Consider the following 24,578-nt stretch of genomic DNA (forward strand, 5'->3'; position numbering starts at 1 on the left):
TAGAGAGCTTTTTTCTCTTAACCCAAGATTTTTTGTCATTTGCAAATTTTAATTTTCATTAGGATGGCTTTTTCCTTCACAGTCCTGCATGTAAAGACAACAGAATATTTAATTAAGAATGCTCCCAGAAAGTCATCTCTCTTTGAGGGTTGCTTCCAATACCTTCTGCCTTGAAGTTGTTTGTCAGTATGGTGGAAAAAAATGGACTCCCTCCCCCACTTCTACACCTAATGGCAATCTGCATTTCTACTGATTTCTATCCAGGTCATTCATTATCCACTCACTGAAAAGTATGTTATTAATGAGAAGCAGGTAGGAGTCATGCTGTCCTCCCCAGGTTTAAATGAATCTTTAAGATGGTATAATCAAACAGATATGCAAAATAGGCCATTAATGCAACATTAAGGTTACAAATTTAAATACAAAATCAGGGAATGCAGAACTTTTTAAGTTTCTCATCGTTTCAGTCTTGGCAACATGGGGCATGCTGAATATATAGTACAGTGTTGGGAAGACACAGATCCAAAGCATTGAAAAAATAACTGATGTTTGTAAGGGAGACTCCAAGATTAGCTACCAGACTTCTGGAATATTGTAACCGTATCTATGTAGATTGGCTCAACCTCAGGAAGTAAGGTTTTCAGCACCTCCAAACTTGCCTTTCCCTGGTTTGTGCTGCTAGGCCTAGATAAGAGTATGCCTTCCATCATGTAACAGATGAATTCCTAGAAAAAGCTGTGCCATGAATTAGATTCATTTTTGAAAATCAAATTTTATTTCTCTTTCGATGCATGGGCTGTTTTATGTTTATTTCTGACAGCCCTCCTCTTAGGTTTTTCTGACAAGCAGTTAATGATCTGTAAACATCGAAATGCACTAGGGGATCTCCATTTTCCAGGGAAGACTATATTTCTAATGTGAGTAATTACTATTTATTGTTTTTATCAGCTGTGAATTTTCTGATATACGGATTACTTAAGGAAGGGTCCGGCTGTGTTGTGTAACCAAAGGTTTGGGAAGAAAAGGGAGGCTTTCAAGATAACAAAGTGTTTTAACTAGCCCCTGTTAATCTCTGGACTGGCAGGAGGGCAATCCCCATAATTTCCTGGGAAGACAAAAAAGCTGGCACAAAGCAATTGGAGGTGGGAGGTCCTGATACACTGGATATTGTGCTGTATCCCCGAAGTGCCACTGGCCACCAGAAAAGGTATCCGTGGTAACAGCATGGGTCCCAGTGGAACAGAAGGGAAAAAGATTGGACAATAGCTGGACAAAAACTGATCTGGACTCCACAGAGGAGAGAAATCACTCTTCAGTGAGGGGGAGGGTTGAGGTCTCGTCTCTGTCATAATCAGCACACACACTTCTGTTTGGGAGATGGTGATGGTGGCACCCTATGGAAGGTAGAAAGAAGGTATGGTTCCTATGAAGTACTCATCAGCATTGGAAATAATTTGAGGTATGAATACCCTACTACCTTGTTAACATCTCCCCACACCAGCTTCACCCTGTACGACTGTGAGCAATGCCCACTGCATGCACTGACTAGAAACCTGACCAACCGGCCCCTAACCGATTGTGTGGATGAAGGCTGGGCCGTCTGGTCTCTGATCTGGAAAGCATTTCTCTCCTGCTTGGGGACCAGAATGCTGCTACTACTGCCCCAGTGCCTCACACTCCTATTTCCCTAATTCATATAGCATGCAGGAATGGCACGGATGATGCAGAATTCGCAAAAGGTGGGGGGGAGGAAGAAAAGAACACAGCAATTCCTCTTCTTTTTTGAAGGTCCAAAGAGCCAGCACTTCAGTGTGGTTACAAACGACCACCATACCTCTCTTTCCTAAAAAGATGAGCCCTCACAAGCTCTTCTTATTAAAGATATCAGGAGGAGGGGTCCAACTCAAGTTCTCTTCACCAGGCACTTGCATTTACTCCTAGGAGGCTTCACCCTGCCATGTGGGTACCTGGGGCTGTCCACTCCCCAAGTCTCCTAGGCGGGGAAAGTTGAATCTCTGGTCTCTCTAATGCCTCTGTAAGAAACAAATGCAATTGTGTGTGTGGCCCAATGCCCAGACCCAGCAGGTAAAATTGGAAAAGGGAGTGGGGTCAGGAACAGGGAGTGGTGCATTAGAAAAGTGCTTCTGAGACAAATCAAAACCACAATAAGATACCACATCACACCTGTCAGCATGGCTGCAATGAACCACACAGGAAAGAACAGGTGTTGGTGAGGTTGCAGAAAAAGGGGAACCTTCTTGCAGTGTTGGTGGGAATGCAAACTGGTGCAGTTACTCTGGAAAAAAGTATGGAGGGTCCTCATAGAGCTAAAAATAGAAGAAACTATGATCCAGCAATTGCACTGCTAGGCAGTTACCCAAAGGATACAAAAATACTGATTCAAAGGGGTACATGCGCCCTTATAATGCTGTTTATAGCACCAATGTCCACAACAGCCAAATTATGGAGAGAGCTCAGATGCCTGTTGACTGATGACTGGATAAAGAAGGTGTGGTATAGGGGCGCCTGGGTGGCTCAATCGTTAAGTGTCTCCCTTTGGCTCAGGTCATGATCCCGGGTTTCTGGGATTGAGCCCCACATCAGGCTCTCTGCACGGCAGGAAGTCTACTTCTCCCTCTCCCTCTGCCTGCTGCTCTGCCTACTTGTGCTCTCTGTCTCTCTGCCAAATAAATACATAAATAAATAAAATCTTAAAAAAGGAAGAAGATGTGGTATATATACACAGTGGAATATTACTCAACCATCAAAAGAATGAAATCTTGCCATATGCAATGATGTGGATGAACCTAGAGGATATCATGCTAAGCAAAATAAGTAGTCAGAGAAAGAAAAATACCACATGATTTCACTCAAATGTGGAATTTAAGAAACGAAACAGATGAACATATGGGCAGGGGAAAAGAAAGAGAACGGGAAACAAACCATAAGAGACTGTTTAGGATAGAGAACAAACTGAGGGTTGCTGGAGGGAGGTAGGCGGGGGCTAGATGGAGAATGGAGAGTAAGGTGGGGCACTTGTGATGAAGTGCACTGGGTGTTGTATGTAAGTGATGAATCACTGAATTCTACTCCTGAAACCAGTGTTGCACTGTATGCTAACTACTTAGAATGTAAGTAATCATTTGAAGAGAAAAAAAAAAAAAAGAAAATTGTGTCCAGCTGAAAAGTGGGTCTTTCCCTTCTGGACCAGTTTTAAAATACACACTTCTCTTCCTGATAGTATTTATATCCTCCTAATTCTGAGCTCTTCCCAGTGACTGGGTTCATGTCTACCCAGCGAAGTTCCTCTGGGCTGGGAACTTTGAGGCACGAGGCTCCCTGAAGGATCTGAGGAGCAGTAACACAGCGCAGCTGCCTCATCATAAAAGACATGCAAAAGGACCCAGAGGGAGGGAGGCCAGAGGTCATGTGATAGTGGAGAGAGCTTTGGTTAATAGCCAAGAGTTCAAAACTCTTGCTGAAATTTCTCATCCTGCCCCTTTTCATTTTTTTTTTTTTTTTTTTTTTTTTAATTTTTTTATTTTTATAAACATATATTTTTATCCCCAGGGGTACAGGTCTGTGAATCACCAGGTTTACACACTTCACAGCACTCACCAAATCACATACCCTCCCCAATGTCCATAATCCCACCCCCTTCTCCCAAACCCCCTCCCCCCGGCAACCCTCAGTTTGTTTTGTGAGATTAAGAGTCACTTATGGTTTGTCTCCCTCCCAATCCCATCTTGTTTCATTTATTCTTCTACCCACTTAAGCCTCCATGTTGCATCACCACTTCCTCATATCAGGGAGATCATATGATAGTTGTCTTTCTCTGCTTGACTTATTTCGCTAAGCATGATACGCTCTAGTTCCATCCATGTTGTTGCAAATGGCAAGATTTCATTTCTTTTGATGGCTGCATAGTATTCCATTGTGTATATATACCACATCTTCTTGATCCATTCATCTGTTGATGGACATCTAGGTTCTTTCCATAGTTTGGCTATTGTGGACATTGCTGCTTTTTTTAAGGTCCTTTCTCCTGCCTGTAGTTTCCAACGATATTTTAATGCTTGAACTTCCCCAAGTGAAGGCCAGCTTTTCTGTTTGTCTATCTACTGTCATATACCTGGGGGTTTCAGACCTTGGCAGTGCCTGAAGCATCTGTAAAACCCCCCAACACAGTAGCTCTGACCCCTTGAGACCTTGAGACCCCAGAGGTTACATAGGGTAAGAGAAGGAGGGAGGGCTGGTAGCTTCTGTCATGCTGGCGGGAGATTTCAAGCTCCTGAGCAATCTCTACAATCTGTTCCATTGTTTTCTTTTTAAAAAATATTTTATTTATTTATTTGACAGAAATCACAAGTAGGCAGAGAGGCAGGCAGAGAGAGGGGGGAAAGCAGGCTCCCCACTGAGCAGAGAGCCCAATGCGGGGCATGATCCCAGAACCCTGAGATCATGACCTGAGCCAAAGGCAGCGGCTTAACCCACTGAGCCTTAACCCACCCAGGTGCCCCTGTTCCATTGTTTCTTTCTCTTTATGACATTTCTTGTGTCCCTGCTGCTTTCCGGTTTCTATTGCTTTTGTTTTTCCGTGCGAACTAGCACCTAGGGATGTTCACTGAAATTCTTCCAGGTAGGGCCATTGGAGGTAAGATTCTCTGAAGCCTCTATGAAATCACTAATATGGCATCCCTGACCACGTGACACCCAGTAGGTTAGAGAAGGAAAGAGAGAGGGAGGTAAGAGGCAGTTAAAGGAAAGCAGGAAAGAGTTATCTTCTGCTTCTGCCCCGTTTTTTCCTAAGAAATTCCTCTACTTACAGCCTTGACCTAGGTCATACTGATGGAAATCTCCACTGATAACCAAGGCCTGGACATGGCCACCTGCCATACTCTAGGATGAGAAGACGGAATCAGGAGCTTGCTGAAGGGTCCATAACGACACTAATACAATAGTCCTGGTCAGTCAAGACCTGTTTAGTAGTTGAGCAATGGAAAAGGAGAGGTGTCCTAAGGATCACAGGAGATAAGAAATATTCCATGGCCTCTGGACATTATTCTGCTGTAGTGTCATTTCTTCCACCCTTTCAGGACTTTCATTGTCCATAGTTTCCAGACAGATACCATTGCTGAGCTTCCCTAAGGATTTCTGTCTGCACTTGGGGCATCCTAAAGCCTCAGATTCAAGATCCTGAAACAATCATCTTCCAATGGTCCCTGTTGATCAGAGGAAAGTTTGTCCTTTTTCTCTTTCCCTGACAGGAACACTGGGAGGAAGAGGCTAGTACTCAGCCAGTCAGCTGTGCTCCTTCTCAAGATACTTCTTCCTGCCAGACAGGCCCTAGCTATTTCTATTTGGGCTTCTCTCTGCTCTATAAGTCCAGTCTCCAGCCTTTCCCCATTATCCTTCATGTAGGATTAATAGAAAAAAAGCAAATCCAAATCATCAAAGTAGAAATTCTCTTCTATGCTATATAGTCAAACATTCTTCAAAGAGTGGCTCTAGTCATCTGTGTTGGAATCACTTGGGGTGCTAGTTTAAAAATGAAGATCAATAGAATCTCTGAGATCAACATGGCAGGAGGAAGCATGAGGCCTAATAATTTGTGTTTTAAAATAGCTCTCCAAATGATTTTATATGCAACAGTATTAGAAAACATTGCTCTAATGCAGCCACTCATTGGATTATTGAGTCCCCTATTCAACATCCCTGACAAGTGGTCATTAGCCTATTCTTGAATCCCTTCAAAGATGAACAGCTCACTATCTATGGAGGTAGCTCATTCTATTTTTGGATTGCACTATGAGAATGTTCTTTTTACAATGAGCCAGAAATCTCTATCCCTGTAATATCCACCCTCTGAGTTTTGTTCTGTCCCTTAGGGTCCCACAAAACAAGTACAATTCATCTTTGAAATGTCTACCCTTCAAATATTTTTAAGACATTCTATCCTAATATATTCTACTGCTGCATATTTTCTTCAGGCTAAATAGTCTCAATTCCTGTGATGTGAAAAACAATCTTGTAAAAAATTGTAGACTAGTCCCTGTAGGTCAGAACTTTGGGCAATTCCAGATTGGAGTGTTTTAAGACAAGATCAATGGAGAACTTGGAGAAGCCATGGTCCTCTTGATGTCAACCCTACAAATATGAAGGTGTCCTCCAAGCACTTGTCTCTTATCTTTGACAACTTTCTATAGATCTGTATTGCATGAAGGTATCTAAGCCTCCTTGAGTATATTTGTATTTCTTGTCAATCAATGACCATGCTATCTTCAAAATTTTTGCTTATACAATTGGCTGAAACTCCAGGCCGAGATAATAAAGCAACAAATGTTCTTCAGGATTTGGCCAGTGGGGTAGTTTGCTCCCGATGCTTCCATATATAACAAACTTCAGGTATTTGTTCATCACGATTACCCAAATGGTGGTGGTGGTGGTGGCGGTGGTGTGTGTGTGTGTGTGTGTGTGTGTATGCATGCACACACATGTGTATGTGTGTCTGTCTGGAAGAAAGGGGCAGGATAAAAAATATTTAGAAATTGAACATCAAAACTCTGTGCAAAGGGGTTTTAATTTAATTCTTTTCGTGATGACCCTATTAATACGACCACATTTAGGAAAAGGGCTCTTCATTTTGGCTGAAATAATGTCTATTATAGTGGGGTTATTTTTAAATATGAAGGGTTGGTTATGAAATCTTTCATTTGGTATTGTTTGCCAAAGCAGAGATGGATTTTGCTTTTCAACACTGGTTCCTCAAACTCATTTAAAAGAAAGCAAAGTATTCTTTAGAGAGTCCCTTTTTTAATGAACCTCATCTTCACATGCCAAATGTGAATGATGAAATTAGAAATGAGACATCGCTCAGAGGACCCTGGTCTCAAGCATTGATTTTCAATTTACCCGTGGCAGTCTATAAATTGATTCCTACCATGATGCTATTGTTTCAAAGCGATACTTTTTTCTGGGAACTTTTTTTCCATCCTAAATTTCCTCTCCCAAACATATATAGATACACTGTCTTGTACAAACAAATCTTAGTGTGAACACTACGGAAAACTAACAGTCCCTCAGTCAAGAGTAGCTGTAGTCTAACATGAGATAAAGTCATGGCCTTGTTGTTTATTTGTTGTTGTTGTTGTCTTTGTGTCACACATATATTCTCACATACCCCTTAAAATATTTTCAAATTCTCTTTTCTCTCCAAATATTTTGAAGATGTCCCTTTCTCCAGAAACTTTTTCTGATTAATTCACCTGAATCTCCAATTTTTTATACATGGGACTCAGGGATATAGACGGCATCTCCTATTCATTCCCAGAGTGTCTAGGACAGGGTTCCTTACCCAGTGGGTTGGAAAATCAATGCTATTGAATGATGCTAGAAATAGTTTGTGGGTGCCTGGTGGCCCAGTCGGTTAAGTGTCTGCCTTCGGCTCAGGTCGTGATCCTGGGATCCTGGGATGGAGCCAGGTGTTGGGGTGTCTGCTGAATGGGGAGCCTGCTTCTCCTCCTCTCTCTACCCTTTTCTCTGCTCATGCATTCTCTCTCTCTCTCTCAAATAAATAAATAAATAAATAAAATCTTAATAAGAAGTAGTTTGTAACCCAGACCAGAGACTCAAAGAAGATAAAATTGAGAGTCAAATAAATCAGGCTGTGAACACATAAAAATTTTTACAAAACTGGAAAGTAAGATTCAGTTCCAGAATTCAGGTTTCTTTAGGCATAGCAGCTAGCTATCTTCAGGAACCTCTTCATTAGGGCACCGGGGAGTGTGCAGATAGGAGGTCAGTTTTGGGAATAATGTACAAAGAGATGCCCACAATCAGAACTGGAAAGAAATGCAATAGATCATCATTATCCAAGACCCTCCTTCAGACAAGTAACATTCTCAACCATTTAGAATAGAAAGAAGATGGGTTTCATTCTACAGTCCATCTCCTGCATTCTGGTGCAATCTTGCTGGCACATCAGAATAGCAACCCAAACACAGAAAGAGAAAGCATGTTCCCTCAAAGTTTTGTTACAAGCTGGAATTGGTAGCTGAGATATCTGGGACCCTCCATACACATATGTGATATAGAGAGGACTTTAGGTTTTTTCCAACGCTTACATACATACACATACCTCCCCCTCAGCTGTAGTCCTATATCAAGATGAAACTTTGTGATACTAGCTGAAGGTCTGGCCCAGCATGAGCTACCCAGCCACCCTCTTCCTATTGGGAGAGAGGCATCTATAGCCTAAGAGAAGAGTAGGATTGTTTGAGCAGCGAAGAGAAGGAAGCAGAACAGAAAATGCCCTCATCTTTTGTATCAAAATAGACCTTAAAAGTTAACACAGAGAAACAAAGAATTGTACACAATCCAGCAATTCCACTCCTAGGTATATACCAAAAGCAGTTTAAAGCAGAGATTTGAAGAGCTGTTTGTACAGCAATGCTCACTGCAGCATTATTACTTGGATAGGGTTAATCCTTAAAAAATTTTAAAGTGCAGAAACCCCTATGTTTCATGCCCTTACTGTGTCTTTACTGCTTTCTTCTTAGACGATGGATTTACAGTAGAAGTGTATTTTCACAGGTGACTAACTCCATTTTGCAAAAACATAACTACTCTCCCCCTGGTGCCTAATTTGATATGGTAGACCCTCAATATTTATTTGCTCACTGATTAAAAATGTAGAAGATGTTGAAGACTAGAATGAATATGACCACAGGACATTACCCAGTAGATTTTTGAAAAAAAAAAAAATCTAGGTTTTGTCTGTGTGAGTTGCCTTTCCTTTCAAAAGCAGAGTGCAACCAACCGTTCTAGTTAACTGAGTGTTTTTGTTAGCTGGGTTTCAGGAAGTTGAACTTTTACTTGATCCTGATGGTCAAATTTTTAGACTTCTGCATGGTGATGAAAGAGAATTTAATAATTAACCTGTGCTGGTTTTCCAGGTGAACTCAAAAACTGTCTAATTGAACAGATGGGCTGAATTCCTTTAACTAGTAGTGCTAAGGGGATTTGATTTTGTCAGCTAAGGAAAGAAAGTGAGATCCTGAGGTGAATTACTCTAGGGAAGGAGTTTCAGAGTTCTCCCCAAGATCTGGGGATCCTGTGTGGTATTAATTACCCTGGCATTGTCTGAGAGAGTTGGCAGCCTCAAAGAAAAGGATGACTTAACTCCCTTGGGGTTTGTGGGATGTGAAATGCTCTCATAAGCAAGTAGGTTACCTGGGAGGATTAACAGAGAAAGGCTAATGAAATCCATATGGTTGATTACTTTGGGCAGATGGCCTGCATGTCCCCTTGAAAACACCTGAAGGTTCTAAGTGGTCTTCAAGGGCAGCTCTGAATCATACATGGTGAAGTGGTTGAATCTGCAGGTCACCAAGGAATGGCTGAAGATGGACAAAGAAATGAGGTCAGGAATAGTATTTTTTAACAGGGTAGGGATGGAATCAGGAGGATGGGGCGGGGAAAGATATGAGTAAGCTTTCTATCTCCTCCCAAAGTCTGGCAAAAACCCACCACTCTTCCACTGAACCAGCAGAGATTATTTTATTTTCTCTTATTTTCTTCTTGGGAAATACCCCTGCCTCACGTCTCCATAGAGCCTTGTCAGGAGTCTTTATGGTTTAATTGTTCTAGTGTTGGGCCCCTACCCTAAAGTCTCCCAGGATTTGGGGTGCCTGGGTATTTCAGTCAGTGGAGCATCTGACTCTTGATTTCAGCTCAGGTCGTGATCTCTTGTGAGACTGAACCCTGTGTCAGGTTCTGTGCTGAGTTTGGAGTCTGCTTATCCCTCTCCCTCTGCTCCTCCCCCTGATCTCTTTCTCTTGAATAAATAAGATCTTTTTTTAAAAAAAATAGTCTCCTGGGATTTATAGAAACTTTCATACTTTTAGAGATCTTTCTGTGATATTATGCTCTTACTAACCCTATAAAGAAGGTAGAGCAGAGAACATTCTGCTTGATAGATGAGGAAACTGACCCAAATGCTTCTTACCCAAAGAAAAACAAGAAAGTCATCAGTAGATGTGGAAGTAGAAAAAATTTTTATCTTCTCTCTTTTTCTTTCCAATTCTATCCAGCCACAATATAACCCTTGGCATATCAGAAATTATACGCAGCTGTGAATAATGGAGATTTACGGCATTCATTCTAGTTTTATGGATGTCTTCCTTTTCTTTGCTATCTTATCTTGGATTCTTTTGAGGTTGTCAGAACATGGGAAAATATCATTTAGAAGTATGTGTAGGTTTTCTTTTCTAACTGATCCATCAAGGAATATAAAGACAAAGATTAAGCAGGAGATAATACAGATGCCTTAGCATGTGCTGCACCAGAGGCTTGATTCATGTATAACATCCCCTGTTTCTGTGAACACTCATGCCAGAAAGGCACTGAGAAGGGATGGACAGAGGACCCAATCTGGACTGAGTTCTACCTCTCCCCCATGAAGCTGAGTGACATTTGGAAAGCCACAACGTCATTTTGCTCCATGTGCTTCCTCCCCAAAGTAGGGGCAATCATACCTACTCTGGTTGCATTGTGGGGTTGTCGAGGACATCGAATGTGGTAATGCATATGTATATGTGTTGGAAATTAGATTGTGAGCTCCCAGAGGGTAGAGGCCATTTATGTTTTATTCATTACCTACCTGACCTTCATGTTGGGGTTGTACCATGGGGTGTACCCACAGATTGGCAGGTGTGGAGAAAGAGCCGCATAAAAATAAGCACTATCAGCTGCCCTGGAGGTGTGATCATCTAGTTTCCTGACATGCCAATGTTTCAAGTCAGCCTCTCCCCCAAAATAACCTCCAAATATGGTAGAAAACCCTGTTGAGGTGTTTTCATGTGATTTGGCAAAAGACAGGCAGAAATTTAATTTTGTGTACGGAGATGGGGCCTCAGTGCTTAGCCTGGAACTTGGCACATGGAATGTGCTCAAAAAAAGAGTTATTATTGGAAGAGTGAAGAATACGTAGTAGAATCTAGGACATTATTATTAGCCTGTCTTCATTGCTACACTGTCTCCTTTCTCTTGGAGACAGATATTAGATGATTTGTCAGTTGTGGGCACTTGTCAGGTCAACCAACCTCCACTACCTTGGAAAGTGTCCTTTTCACCCAGGTCAAGACTTGCGTACAAGGAAGACTTATGGAACGACAGATCCCTGGCTGCAGAGAGCTGGGAAAAGCCAACAGCCACCTGGGTGTACATTTCCCTCTTCCAGAGGCCTATGTGGGCAGGTCACAGGATCTTCATCTTGTGCTTGGAGCTCTACCTCCAGTCTTGACCTCTGAGGTCTAGCAGTCTTGTTGTGTAATATATCATATAGCATAGGAAAATAAGACTGTTTTTTGATAAGGTGGCATCCAGCCATGTCAAAATTAAGGAACAAATTTTTCCTTTGAAAAACTATCTGGTGATATGTACCACAGATGTCTCTGACCTGACATCCCTCAATGTCAATTCATCTCTAGTGGTTGTTATTACATGTTCCCTAGGGTGTGGTTTGGTTGTGTCCTCAAACGTTTGGTCACATCATATGCGTCTTCAAAACCAATTAAATCTGGTTGCAGTTGTCCAAGTATGTTGTCTTTCAAGATTGCAAATTCATCATAGTACTTGGTGAGAGAATTTTTAACAAAAGGATTTTACATTTTGATCTGTTTCCTAAGGCTAGGAGATGGGTTATGGGGTCAGGGTGGTCTGTTGTGTACATAGTTCAGTTGTAGCAAAGCATAAAAATTCATGGTTAGTTTTCTCGATCATGTCAAAAGGTCAACATACTCAGCAGAGTTGCATCTGTGAGGAGACTTTTCCCCTTTCCCCAAATACCTCAAAAGCCCTATAATAGACAACTGAGAAATGACATGTGGACTCCAACTGAAAATGCTTGTGTGTGTGAGAGAGAAAGATTCTGAATGTGTAAGCAGAATCTAAATACTATTAGTAGGGACTGCTTTTCAAATCAGTTTGGAGGGCTCTTCATTTACAGCCTGAATTTAAAAAATTTTAAATGACCAATGACAACAATTAGTCAAAATGTCCTGTTTTCAAACAAAACAGTTTCCATTAGTAACTCAGCTGTGCCACACATGGCGTACAATGTCTGCAAGAAGACAGAACAGTCCCCTTCGTGGTCTACAGATGAAGTACAATTCCTCTGTACTGCCCAGGGCCCTAAAGCAACTCACTTTCTCTCCACTCCTCTTCTTTTATGTTTAATTTCTTAAAGGGGTTTAAAATCATATTAAACATTTCATTTAAGAAAACAACCCCCTTTGATCCCCTGAACTGCCTTCAGTGGGAATTTGGTCAAGTCTCTGGAAAAGAAATCAAGCATCACATTCATCTTGGAATATTGCTAGGGGTCTGAAGGCAGAGAGAACGTTGGAATTGCTTTTTCTCCCAGTGCTACTTTTTAAACATGAATCTGTATCAGGTTAAATTTCCAAAACCTAGTGGAGAATGATCATTTTGGTGCAGCTTTTGAAATCATAGTGGCATTTCTCTGGGCAATGACAATAAAGCTGTCAACTGGTTTTTTAGCATGGGTACCACCACTGTTGTTGGGACATTTCATTTTGGAGCTGCTGTCTAAGGAAATCAGTTTGCAAGTCAAGAGAGCTGATGGTAATATTTCAGAAGTCTCTTTAAGCTGCATGCATTTTGCTCAGTGTCCCCCTGTCTTTCCTGATGGAACAGGTCCCTCTGTGCCTATGACTTTACGTGATTGTCAAATAAGAGCTAAGGATAGCTGGAAAATGAGAGAAACAAAGGAATCATTTTAAAATACCATCATTTTAATGGCAGCCTTATCCAGGACTAGTAGAAATGTCTGCAGGGCAATTAGAAAGGAATTGTATTTTATTTATTTCTCTCTCTTAGTGAAAGAACTAGAGGGCTGGCCCCAGGCTGTTTTATGGTATTACTATTTGGTCCCTGTGGTTTTAGTATGCAGTGAGAATAGGAAGAAATGAGCTCATGTTATGTTTGTAAATGTTGCATTTGATCTCGTTTTATTCTCTAAAGTTCAGAAGGTATGCCATCGGAGGTCCTCACTTTTTTCTGTGTGTGGTGGAGTGACTATTCTCAAAACTGCCTTGACAGCATTGCGGGATGGGGGAGAGTGGTGACATGTTAGTTCAGTGAAGTCCCTGAGCGAGAAATGATGTGTTCTGGCTGGCTGTCTTTTCTGACTGATGTGGTTCAAGGAGAGTGGAGTGGAGAACATGGAGAGGACAAATGGCTTCAAGACCAATTGGTTGGCACCCCCCTCCCCAATTATATGAATACCAACCTTACCCTTTGTTAGGTTTATGTGACATTTTCGGTACAAGGAGGCTGAAAAAGTTGATTTTTCTAGATTGCTCAGTTTCACTCTTAGATCATCAACCTTTGTGTACTATCTGAAAGAACTTCCCCACAGAATTCTAACGCTGTCACCAGCAACCACTTGGGGAAAAAGAAAAGTGGTGCATGGGAATTAGAAAATGATTTGCATTTTCTTATACCTAGAAATATCCAGTTCCCTCTCTAATCAGATTTTCATAACAGCTTCATTTCCATACGAATTACTCATTGGCTGTAAAGGTCACTAGGAATTGGTGAGCATTAGAAACCACAAACCAATTAGAACGTGGCAATAGCTTTGCTCAGAATTGGATGTTGATTCAAATTGGCTCTGGTAATATGATGTTTTTAAATGAAACCATCATTGAATGGATTAGCAGACACTTTCCTGGTTTTTGAGCAAGACACAAAATGCACGGGGGTGGGGTCTGGGTGTGGGGACAATGAATATTTGGTCACGTTTTCCAGCCTTAATGTTAATCAATCTTGCCAGAGAAGGTCCTTTGCTGGCGGTATGGATGAATGGCCTTTGAAAGCTTAATGGGAATTGATGCCATCTATTGATTACTATTTAAAGAACACCTTCCTAATTTCTAATCGTTTTTGAAGGCAAAATGCTTTCCAATGGAACACATATCTCTTATCAGAGTGTCCAAGTCTGGTGTCTTGAATGCTTAAGTGATCAATTACTTCATACAGCAACTTGATGCTGACTGGCATGCTGTTGAAGGTTGATACAAGACCAGCTTTCCATGGAGCTGATTACGTGCTGACTACTCAGCAGATGGAAATCCCTGGCTTGCTGCCGTGTAACGTGTGAATGGTTTTATGCAGGCAAGGGATTATTCTGAGACAAGTTTCTGGGACTGCCATAGTGGTGAGGGTCAAGGCCAGCTTAGGTCCAGAAGGTCTTCACTGATGGCTCCAGTACTGGGCCCCTGCCTCTGGTTGGGAGTTTTGATCTGGTTGGTAAACAGTGGTAGAAGTGAGAATTGGATATCCAGAGCCAATGAGAATTCTTGAAAGGATCCCAGAACTAATGCTTTCTTTTTTAGGGAATGAAAACAGTTCTTAGTTAATTGCTATAATTTTAAGAAACGTACTCCTGGTTTCCCAGGAAACAATTGGACAAATCTCATGATAATACATGCAGAAATCTATTTTTTACTGATTTCTTAAAATAAGCTGGTTTTGAACCAATATTTACCCTGGACTTTGAGGAAAGGTCAGTAATTAGACCTGCCATCCAATAACTTGATTATTGGTTGGAAAGACTAAATGTTTCCATTTACCTACTACATAAGTGTCTTCTGGATCATTGGTACAAGCAGTTTTATTGGCAACAGTAGCAGGCAGAGGTGATGTATAGAATGGACCAATTTTCTAATCACCATACTTTCCTACTTGGGGCAAGTGAAGCAACATTTGAGTTCTTAAATACTCCAGTGGTGGCCTTTCTTTTAGTTCAGTTGGTATAGAACAAAGATCTTGATAGTTTATGTAAAGGTGCTTTGTCCAGGGTGCCTGGGTGGCTCAGTGGGTTAAAGCCTCTGTCTTCGGCTCAGGTCATGGTCCCAGGGTCCTGGGATCAAGTCCCAAATCGGGCTCTCTGCTCAGCGGGGAGCCCGCTTCCCTCTCTGCCTGCCTCTCAGCCTACTTGTGATCTCTGTCTGTCAGATAAAATAAAATCTTTTTTAAAAAGTGCCTTGTCCATCTTATTTTCCTTCTATAATTTTCTGCTTTGATCTCCTTTTATCTTTCCTCTTGGCAGTGTTTATGCAGCTTTCCTATTTTTGCTTGTGAACACCTTGCTGTTTCCCCACAAAAATCTGGCTGATGATGGGGTGGTGGACATGAAATAAGTGTACTGAAGAAATTAAAGCAATTACCAGCTTCCCTGAAAATGGAATTATCAGCACGGATAGGAATCCTTGAAACAAGCACAGAGCATTTCAATAGGAAACCACTGTCTAAAATAAAATATGCAATTTGATAGTCTGTCACTCCTCAGAGTCTAAGACAGAGTCACATACCTACCTTCCATGAACTGCTGAGACATAAAATCACTGGTTTTGTAAAAGCTAGAAAGGAGAAGGCATATTATTCAATCCCCTCATTTCTCAAGCAAGAGGACGAAGGCCGACAGAAGTGAAATGACTTGCCCAAGAGCAAACAGTCTCTGTGTGGCCGGGGTGGAATTCAAACCTGGGAGTTTGAGCCTTGTGCTCTTGATACACCACTTGTTATGCTGCACACAAGTCTTGGTTTTCACCCACAATGAATTGGGTTACCAACCAAGCCGTGTTGTATTTAAGACACTCTGCTTTGATAACATCCCCACACTTTCCCCTCCCTCCCTTAAAAGCCCCATGAATTTGCCTTTGTGGGAAGATGATAAAATAAAAAGCAGCCGGTCCAATTCACGGAATGCACTTACTCGGAAAAATTCTTTTGTTGAACCGGAGTCCAGGGTCCCATATGCAATTTCAGTCTGCTTAGCTAAGTCTTCAGCACTCTCTATAGGAGAAACCATCCTCTCCACAGTCAGAAAAGCAGCAAGATTGGCAGTATAGGAAGAAATTATGATCAGGGTGAAGAACCACCAAACACCTCCGACAATGCGCCCGGACAGCGATCTACGAGACAAAACAAAGACCAATCCAGACCCAGAGGGGCCAGATTTCAGTTTAAAAAAATCCTTATCTTTATTTCTGGAAAGAGAAGTAGTGTCGGTGTAGTTGAAGTAGATGAAGTCAGGGAATTGAAACACCAAATGAAAGTAACACGTTCACAACATCCCATGTCATGGTGACAGATGATGATTGTACATGCATAATGTTCTTTGGGCCTATATGGCTTGCAAAGCAGGATTTTTTTTTTAATCCTAGGAAAAACGTCTTCTTTTTACCAGCTCCTACTTGCACTTAAGAACTGTACTTATCAGATTCTCTTCCTGTGTGAACTCTGCTGGGCACAACTGTGGAAGCCTGCTCCCACCTCCTTTAAGGCCAGCGGTTCTCAGCCTGCATGGTAGGATCATCCAGGATCTTTGTAAAAAAAAAAAAAAAAAAGAAAAAAAAAATCTCATGCTCAGGCCTACCCGCCGCCTGGGAAGTGGGACCCTGACATACATGGTTTTAAAGCTTACCAGGTGACTACAGGGGATAGCCGAGGCTGAGAACCACTGATGTAAGCTGATGTCATGGGAGAAACACAGAGTCAAAAAACCTCACATATTTGAAGAGAAATGGGTCAGTGGAGGGGTACTCTTCACTTTGCGTTTAGTAAATTTAATAAAAATAAATTTAGTATATTTAATTAAATATTATAATATTTAATAAATAAAAGTATTGCCAATTTGTGGAGTCGGTCACCCATGATGCAAGGAGCCATGAGATAATATTTATTAGGATTTTTAAGAAAGATTTTATTTATTTATCTGAGAGAGAGAGAGAGCCAGAGAGAGAGAGAGAGTACAAGCAGGGAGAGCAGAGGGAGAGGAAGAAGCAGGCTCCCTGCTGAGCAGGGAGCAAAACATGGGACTGGATCCTGGCACTCCGGGATTGTGACCTGAGCTGAAGGCAGACATTTAAACTGAGCCACCCAGGTGCCGTATTTATTAGGATCTTAATAAAAATGGCTAATGGGGCTCAGGAGCTTAGCTCTGGAGATCAAAACTCTCCCTTTCACAAACTAAGCCTTAGCACACAGGACAGGCCTCAAGTGAAGTAGGGTACTACCTGTATAATAGAATTTGCCAGGCACTACTGCCTACCCTGCCTACCCCCCAACCCCCAAATAATCAAACAAAACCTCACCAGCCTGCCATAGAAACTCTTCCGATTGGAATCACCCTCTGTGTTTTCTTTAGGGGACTTGGTCAAAAGGTTAACCAGTAACTTCAATAGGACCTATTATCACATGATCTTGGAGGAGTCAGTGCAGTTAGTAGAGAATGGGACAGAAGATGGGCAAGTAGTCACAAAGGAAAATTTTGTTCTTAAACGTAGCTATGCCTTTGACACTACATGGGATGTTCAGATTCAGTGCTCAAGAACCCAAGTTTCGGATGCATCACTGGTGATTGCAGTGATCTGCAAACCAAGCTGAGGAATCTTGTTCTTCTACATCAGTGCTTCTCAACTCTGCCTGCAAATCAGTATCATCTAAGAAACTTGAGATAAAAGAAAACAAAACACGACAACACACGAAAAAGTGCCTCGGCTCCACCCCAGACCAATTAAGTCAGACTCTGGGGGCGGGGGAGTTAGGCTGAAGCTGCCGCATTTGTATAAAGCACTGGTGCAGCCGAGATTGGGAGTGAGGGCCTTGCGCACGGAATGCTGCCCAAAGAGAGGGTGTGTGGAGTCCGGGATCAGTGAAGGCCCCGGATGCTCAGGGAGGGGCTGCAGCTCAGAAGGAGGCAGCTTTGTCTCCTTCAGAGTGTTGCTGAAGGCTGGCTCTGGCTGCAGAAATGAAAATCTGGTCCCTAGGTTTTATGAAACATCGCCACATTATCTCTAGGCTAGTTCTTTGTGTGGCAGAGCTCCATCCTGATTAGGCTCTTCTCTCCCATGCCCAGAAAAGCTCACAGGAAAAGAACCCACTCTTGTCATAAAGGGAAAAATAGGCGTAGGAGCCTGGCACATTGCCAGGCTCTATGCGCCAGGCCCTGTGGGGAGAGGGCAGTTCTGGGCTGAAAGCCGGCAAATCAAGCTCTTCTCTGTTAGTACTTGCATTTGACCACTTTGAAGCAAATTTAAATTTCCGTGTCCCAAGATAAACTTGTATTAGCCTCTGGAAAAATCAGTTGTTTTTGACTTTACATTCTGGTCGACTAGTTTTGGCAGGTGTTTGGATAAATGGTGTTCATTGTTGGTGAACTAAAACAAAACTACGTTATTTTTTGAAGTCTATCATTCCTATTGGTTCCTGGATGCTTAAAACCACCCTTCCTTCTTTATTTTTGAACACGCTTTTTTGCCTTTCAGATGTGAAAATCTGCTTTGCAACGGATTCTTCTAAGAGTTATATTCTCTCAGTATGTCCCGCTGGGAACATATCCCTTTTAATCAGAAGAGGTAAAAACATTAGGATGAGGCAGAAAGAATGTGTTACACTTCTAAATGCTACATGTTTACAGGATATTTCAGTTATGAATTTGGACGTTTATAGTCTTTCTTCATTGTTGCCATATATATTTAAGTTATCCTCAACTGATCTGACTCTGGAAATAATTTTACTCTATAAAAGATTAATGTTTCAGAGTAGTAGCATCTGTAGTAATAGAGTGATAAAAATGATAACAATAATAGCTAACCCTTACCGAGCCCTTCGAGCTTGTTCTCATTGCTTTAGGTTGACATGGATCAACTCTTTCAATCCTTCCTCTCTGTGGTTAGGTACTATTTTTACAAATTACAAAACAGAAGCATTTTACAGATAAAGAAACTGAGGCACAGAGAGGAGAAATAGGAATAAATAACCTATACTTACACAAATGTAAAGAAATGCCCATATTTTTGTGCTACAAAATAGTCATAGTTTGTCTAAGAAAATCCAGAATGGTGTATACATGATAGAAGGTGCAATTTTCTGACAATAACTGAGAATTGAAGGAAAAGCAAACATGTTTGGCTAATTATTGTTTATTATCTGTTATTCATTTGGAATGGAACTGGGAATGCCATCTTTATTTGGAATGATGGGGTTTTCCTGAGACCAAGGGGAGAACTGATTTTGGCGTATTCCCAGAACCATGGTTTGGGAATGGAACGGGTGTATTAGGCTGCTGTGAATACCAGTCATAGTTCATGCATTGTCTACTTGAGACAAGGAGAAAAATACAGTAATTTATGGAAATTGCACTTGTGCCGTTCTATCGAGGCTAATGGATTGTTTCTGTATGATCTAAAATCAAGCTTGCTAATCTGCTAATCTGGTTATTTTGGCCACCATAATAGGTGACCCAGATAATCATGTGGTTGCTCTGTAGGACTTAGCTGAGATTAGTTGTTGACCTAACTGAAAATAAACCTAAATGCAAAGTGGTCATTTTTGTGGCCTCTTGTATACGTGGCTATTGACTCAGGCAACTACGTGCTTAATATGATGATATTCCTATGTGCTTGGAAAATTTTGGTGAATATTCACAGAGAAAGGGTATAATAGTATCCACAAGCCTCAGCAGAGATGGAAAAGGAGCTTCCTTGGAATCTGTGTGAAACTCACAAGCTTGCATTCAACCTTCTCCCTTCAAGGCAGCAGTAGCTTTGACAAGAGTCTTGGAGGAATTTCTACCACTTTTTTTTTTTCCTTCATGGCCTGAATGCCTAAATCCTTTCACTGAGAAAAGGTACAGCAGAACTCACAAGGAAGAGTTCTGTAAGAATTTTTACATTTCCCTCTTCTCGTTAATGAAACTATAGCCATTTAATAACCCACATTTCACATGGAGGCTATATAAGAAGTGACTGATGGGTCAGTCCCATGACATTTTTAAGAGGATCTATTAAAACAAGACAAGACTTTATAGTTGAGTTAAAAAGATCTGTCATTTTCCAGTTTCTTTCCCTCCATTAATGTGCTTCAAAATGTTTAACATTCATTTCAAATAGTTTTGTTGCACAAGACAGATTTTGAGGTTGGCAGAATGAAATGGCTATAAAATTCTGCACATTTAGTATTTATAAAAATGCATTATAAGGAACATAGCATACCTTTTGAAGAAATAAAAGAGGAAGTGAATGAAAGTAGATTAGCAACAAGAGAAAAACAGACATAAAAACACCACAAAATAATATACAATGCTCTCATTATCTGTAATCATATAGAAGTAGAGTTTCCGAGTTAATAATAAAATGTATTTTATTACCTCTGAAATGATAATAAAAGTGAGCTATGTGCTGTAACCTTCAGCTTGTAGGTAAATTTTGAAATCTGCACTTCACTAGCTTCGCAAGATCAAGAGCTGAAACTGTAACCACTTCTCCTGTGCACAAACTCTTCATCGTGCTCTTTCTACCCCCTCCCCCCACCCCCGCCATTCTTTCTTCCAAAGTATGTATCTTTTCTACACTCCATTCAATGCCCATTCTATGACACAATAAATCTTTGGCTCATACAGTATTTTCTGATGGGAATAAAAAACCATCTCCCGAAGACCGAGAACTACGGCTTTCAGCCAGAAAAAGTCATAAAATTGTTGCAATAAAAATCCTGCTATTACACCACTAATTGATCTGTACATCACTACTACTTTGAAGAGAATTTGCAGTAGGATGAGACTCTGGTCAGACATCAGCAAAGGAAAGGCTTTTGCTTAAAATGGAGCCTCCAAATCCTGTTTTCTTTGGTCCCATTCATTTCATACCCTTCGTGTCTTCTATTATTTGGCATGTATTCTCCATCTGGCAAAAGGATCTGTGTGTCACCTAACCTGGACAGTATCTGGTATTTGTGGAATTAGAGAAGAGTAATGCTTTTTGGAATAATATGCACACAGTAATCAGATTCAAGTTAGCTTGATTCCTCCGGTTTCTCTGCTAGAATTCCCCCAGTCCTCCCATCTTCAACTTGGCGAGCCCTTGGATGGCCCTGCAGCTTCAAAGAAAGTCAGCAGGGGGAGCATTTGTCTGGAAGGACCCGGGCTTTGGATGGCTCAGCAAGGTTCTATCCAAGTTTTACAAAGGAAATAAATGACATATCTAAAAAAAACCTGTAACATTCTGTCAATATCAGTAAATCATTATAGAACATACAATGAAAACATTTGCACGAGGTGTAATCCTTAAGGAGGGCACTATATGGATTCAAGAGGGCAAGTTGTTGGTTATTTCTCATCAGAAATCAGCTATGTGGCACTGCCTATAATTTCAACTGAATTCCTAAGGAGTTTACGGGACTAACATGCAAGTACAATATTAACTGTTAGTATTTGTGAAGTTTGGGTGGTGAAAAACAGCTAGTTTAATAAGGAAGATAGCTACCCTTTACCGAGAACTTACTATAATCCCCGTACTATGCTTTACATTTTATGGATGAGGAACGGAGGCTTAGCTTGATTTAGTAACGTGCCCTCCTAAGCAGTTACACAACTCCTAAGCAGATTGTGAATCCAGTGAGACTAACTCCAGCACCCGAGTACTTAACCCCTACGCACAACCTCCATCTGGCTACACCCACTGCCAATCTCACCATAGCCCTCCTGCGGAAGAGGGTTGAGTGGCATCTTCTCATACTTTATTCTCCCAACTGCCCCAAACAAATCAGTTTGTATATGGGTATAACCTAAGCTGATCACATTAATTAGCCTCTCTGAAGGTGTTTCAGCCTCTAGCTGAATTGTTCACTCTGAACAATTGGAGCAGTTGAAAATATCAAACCTAATATTGACACAGGCTCTTTAAGCTTCCAAGCCTCTGTCAATACCTTTATTTGATGGAAATGCAATGATGTTCGGTGTTACTCATGCTGTCTCATTGCTGATTTCCCACTCTTTTACCCTGAGTGAACATACGCCCAGCAGCATTTTAAGCGCTCACTGCCCAAACCTTCCTTTAACAACAGGGGCATAAGCAGAGTTTCATTGGAGTTTGGGAGACTGGACACATGAGGAAAGAATGAAACAAGCAATGCACCTTCAGGTTGGTAGTGGAGGCAGTGTGTGGTGCAGTGTGGAACAGTTGTACTGCTGGCTTTTAAAATCCCTGTGACCCTGACTTCTACCACAGTATCTTCCTGTGTACAGTTCTTTTGTCTATGTTGTGAAAAAAGCAGCATAAAATGGAACAGCATAGGGTGTGGAGTTGGGAGTTAGGTTTGAACACTGACTCTGCCATTAGCTGTGTGACAGGGCCAATTATTTACTCTGGGTGTCACCTTCCTCAGCTTAAAAAGAAGTACAAGGCAGCAGTGTTTTGAGGATTAAAATCCATAGGATAATGCAGGAAAAGTGCCCGTAAATGTTGGGAGCTCAGTGAAGGCTGTTGTCACTCTGCCCTCAGGAAACAGAAGCAGTTGGGTTAATTTATCTGACATCTCCTCCTGCTGTGATAGTCGATAGTTCTATTTTAAAATGTGGTCTCTTATAATTCCTTGGATTGCTTCAATTTTGGGAAAAGTCAGAGTGTACAATGCATGTTCACATTTGGGGCTTTCTGGAGTGTGGCCATTAAACAGAAATAAAGTATAACATTGGCATTTGCCATTAAGGCGACCATGAATCTTAGAGCACAACTATGTCATTATCAGGAATTCTGAGATCTGTTCATAGAAAAGCACATTTCAGTGGAATTTTCTGTTATATAATTGAGCACAAATATATAACTAATATAGCTCTCAAGATAAGGAGAAATAAGTAGGCTACAAGATACAAAATTTTATCAAGAAGCTTAAAGATATAATTTCCTTTGAAAGACACAAAAGACAATATTGAAAGAGGGATCACCCATTTGGTAGAAAATATACAGAGTAATAATTTATTACTCAAAAGCACAAAAAAGAGAATAACACTCTAGACCAGTGTTATTCCACAGCCTGTGTGTTCTACTGCTGGGTTGAGTTGCAACCAGCATTTGAAACATTATGGCATGCTGTAAGGGTAATGTTTGGTGATGCTTATGTTATATACATGTATATATATGTGTATACACACACACACACACACTAAGTCATGACGGAAAATGTATTTCATACTGAGGGACATGGTCAGAAAGTTTGAAAGCCATTGCTCTATACGACAGCATCTAGTGAAGCATAATGAAATGTGCATCTTGGGGGGGGGGAGGATTTGATATATTTCAGTGCCACAGAAGAGCTACAACTTAAATTCTGCTACCAGAAAGAATCTATCCAGCTTGCCATTTTCAGGTCATCATCTTTAAGTTAGTACTAAATGAAGCAATATGCATAAATACTTCTAAAAACAGATAGTTTTGAAGTTTGAGTACACAGAGTAGTATGCAACATTCTGGTGGGGATATCACAAATTTAGTTTTGAAAATTTACTTACAGAAACCAATAAAATCTCTAGCCTTAATGACTATTTAGCATTGCCTCAACACAGATTACTAGCCATGTTAAAAATCACTCAATTAGGGATCGTTCAGAAAGCCTATTCTCAAGTGAACATTTAAAAAAAATAAGAAAAGAAACTAGCAAAATAAACGAACTCCCAGATAATATCACAAAATGACACACATTATAAGCACAAAAGGAACAGGGAGTGAAATCATTTGGAGTATCTGACCAAGAAGATTGAGAGTGGCAAAAGGTATGACTTAGACAAAAGAGACTTGTCCCTAAAAAGAAAAAAAAAAAAGGCTTGTCCCATACACATTACATTAGAAATTTGAAGATGGTTACCCATGAGTTATGCTGCAAAACTTCATTTGAAATGTTTTGTGCTCCAGGTGGATAATCTTAAAATGAAGTATGTTGTAAAACCATAGTAGGTGAACTTCTGAGTCCTTATAGTCTAAATGAAAATCCCCATATGTTTGTATAATAGACTCTAGTCAGTGTTTGGATTAATGTTCAGTTTTACCAAAACTACAAGTGTTTATTTTAGAAAAAAGCCCACTTTCCCCTCCTGATTTTAAAGATACCACATTTGCTTACAATATTTTATGATCACAAATTCAACACTGTTTTGTTTAGGTGAATTACCACTTAAACTAAGTGGGTGTGATCTAGGACATTCACATTCAGTATTTTCAGTAGCTTCGCTGAGATAAAATTTGCATCTCATCAAATTCACCAGCCTAAGTGTACAATGAATAATTTTAGTCAACTTAAGAGGTGTGCGGCTATTGCCACAATCTAGTTTTGGAACATTTCCCTCACCCTGAAAAGTTCCTTCATGTTCATTTGTGCTTAATCCTGACATGGTCAGGACAAGTGTGAGATCAATGGGGCATTTACATCATGCACAACATTTAGAGTGGTGCCACAATCTCATTAATCAAGGTAAAGAACATTACAGTGCAATATTTAAAAAAAATCAAGATTAATTAAAAAACCCCATGATGAACAAATATCAAAATTTTAAATAAAGACTGAATTTGCCCCTTGTACTTGCTGTGTTCAGCCTTGCCTGCCTCAGCCTAATCTTTGTCCTTCTTAGCTTCATTCTATTCCCTCTAAGTCCCTAAAGACTTTTTCTCTCTATGGATTTGTCTATCCTGGACAAATGGATCAGTGCAATAAAGGAC

The 24,578-nt window shown here is 40.8% G+C and overlaps 1 protein-coding gene across 5 annotated transcripts in view; it reads right to left on the bottom strand.

Moving 5' to 3' along the window:
- Positions 1-24,578, bottom strand: part of GRIA3 (glutamate ionotropic receptor AMPA type subunit 3) — a 288,759-nt gene that overhangs the window by 41,211 nt on the left and 222,970 nt on the right. For all 5 annotated transcript variants that reach the window (XM_013061246.2, XM_013061244.2, XM_013061245.2 and 2 more), the window contains one exon: positions 15,803-16,001. In XM_013061246.2, the coding sequence (XP_012916700.1) occupies positions 15,803-16,001 (199 nt within the window). The remainder of the gene's footprint in view (positions 1-15,802; positions 16,002-24,578) is intronic.

This window comes from Mustela putorius, unplaced genomic scaffold (assembly GCF_011764305.1).
Source record: "Mustela putorius furo isolate JIRA1106 unplaced genomic scaffold, ASM1176430v1.1 tig00003901_pilon_pilon_pilon, whole genome shotgun sequence".
Lineage (NCBI taxonomy): Eukaryota > Metazoa > Chordata > Mammalia > Carnivora > Mustelidae > Mustela > Mustela putorius.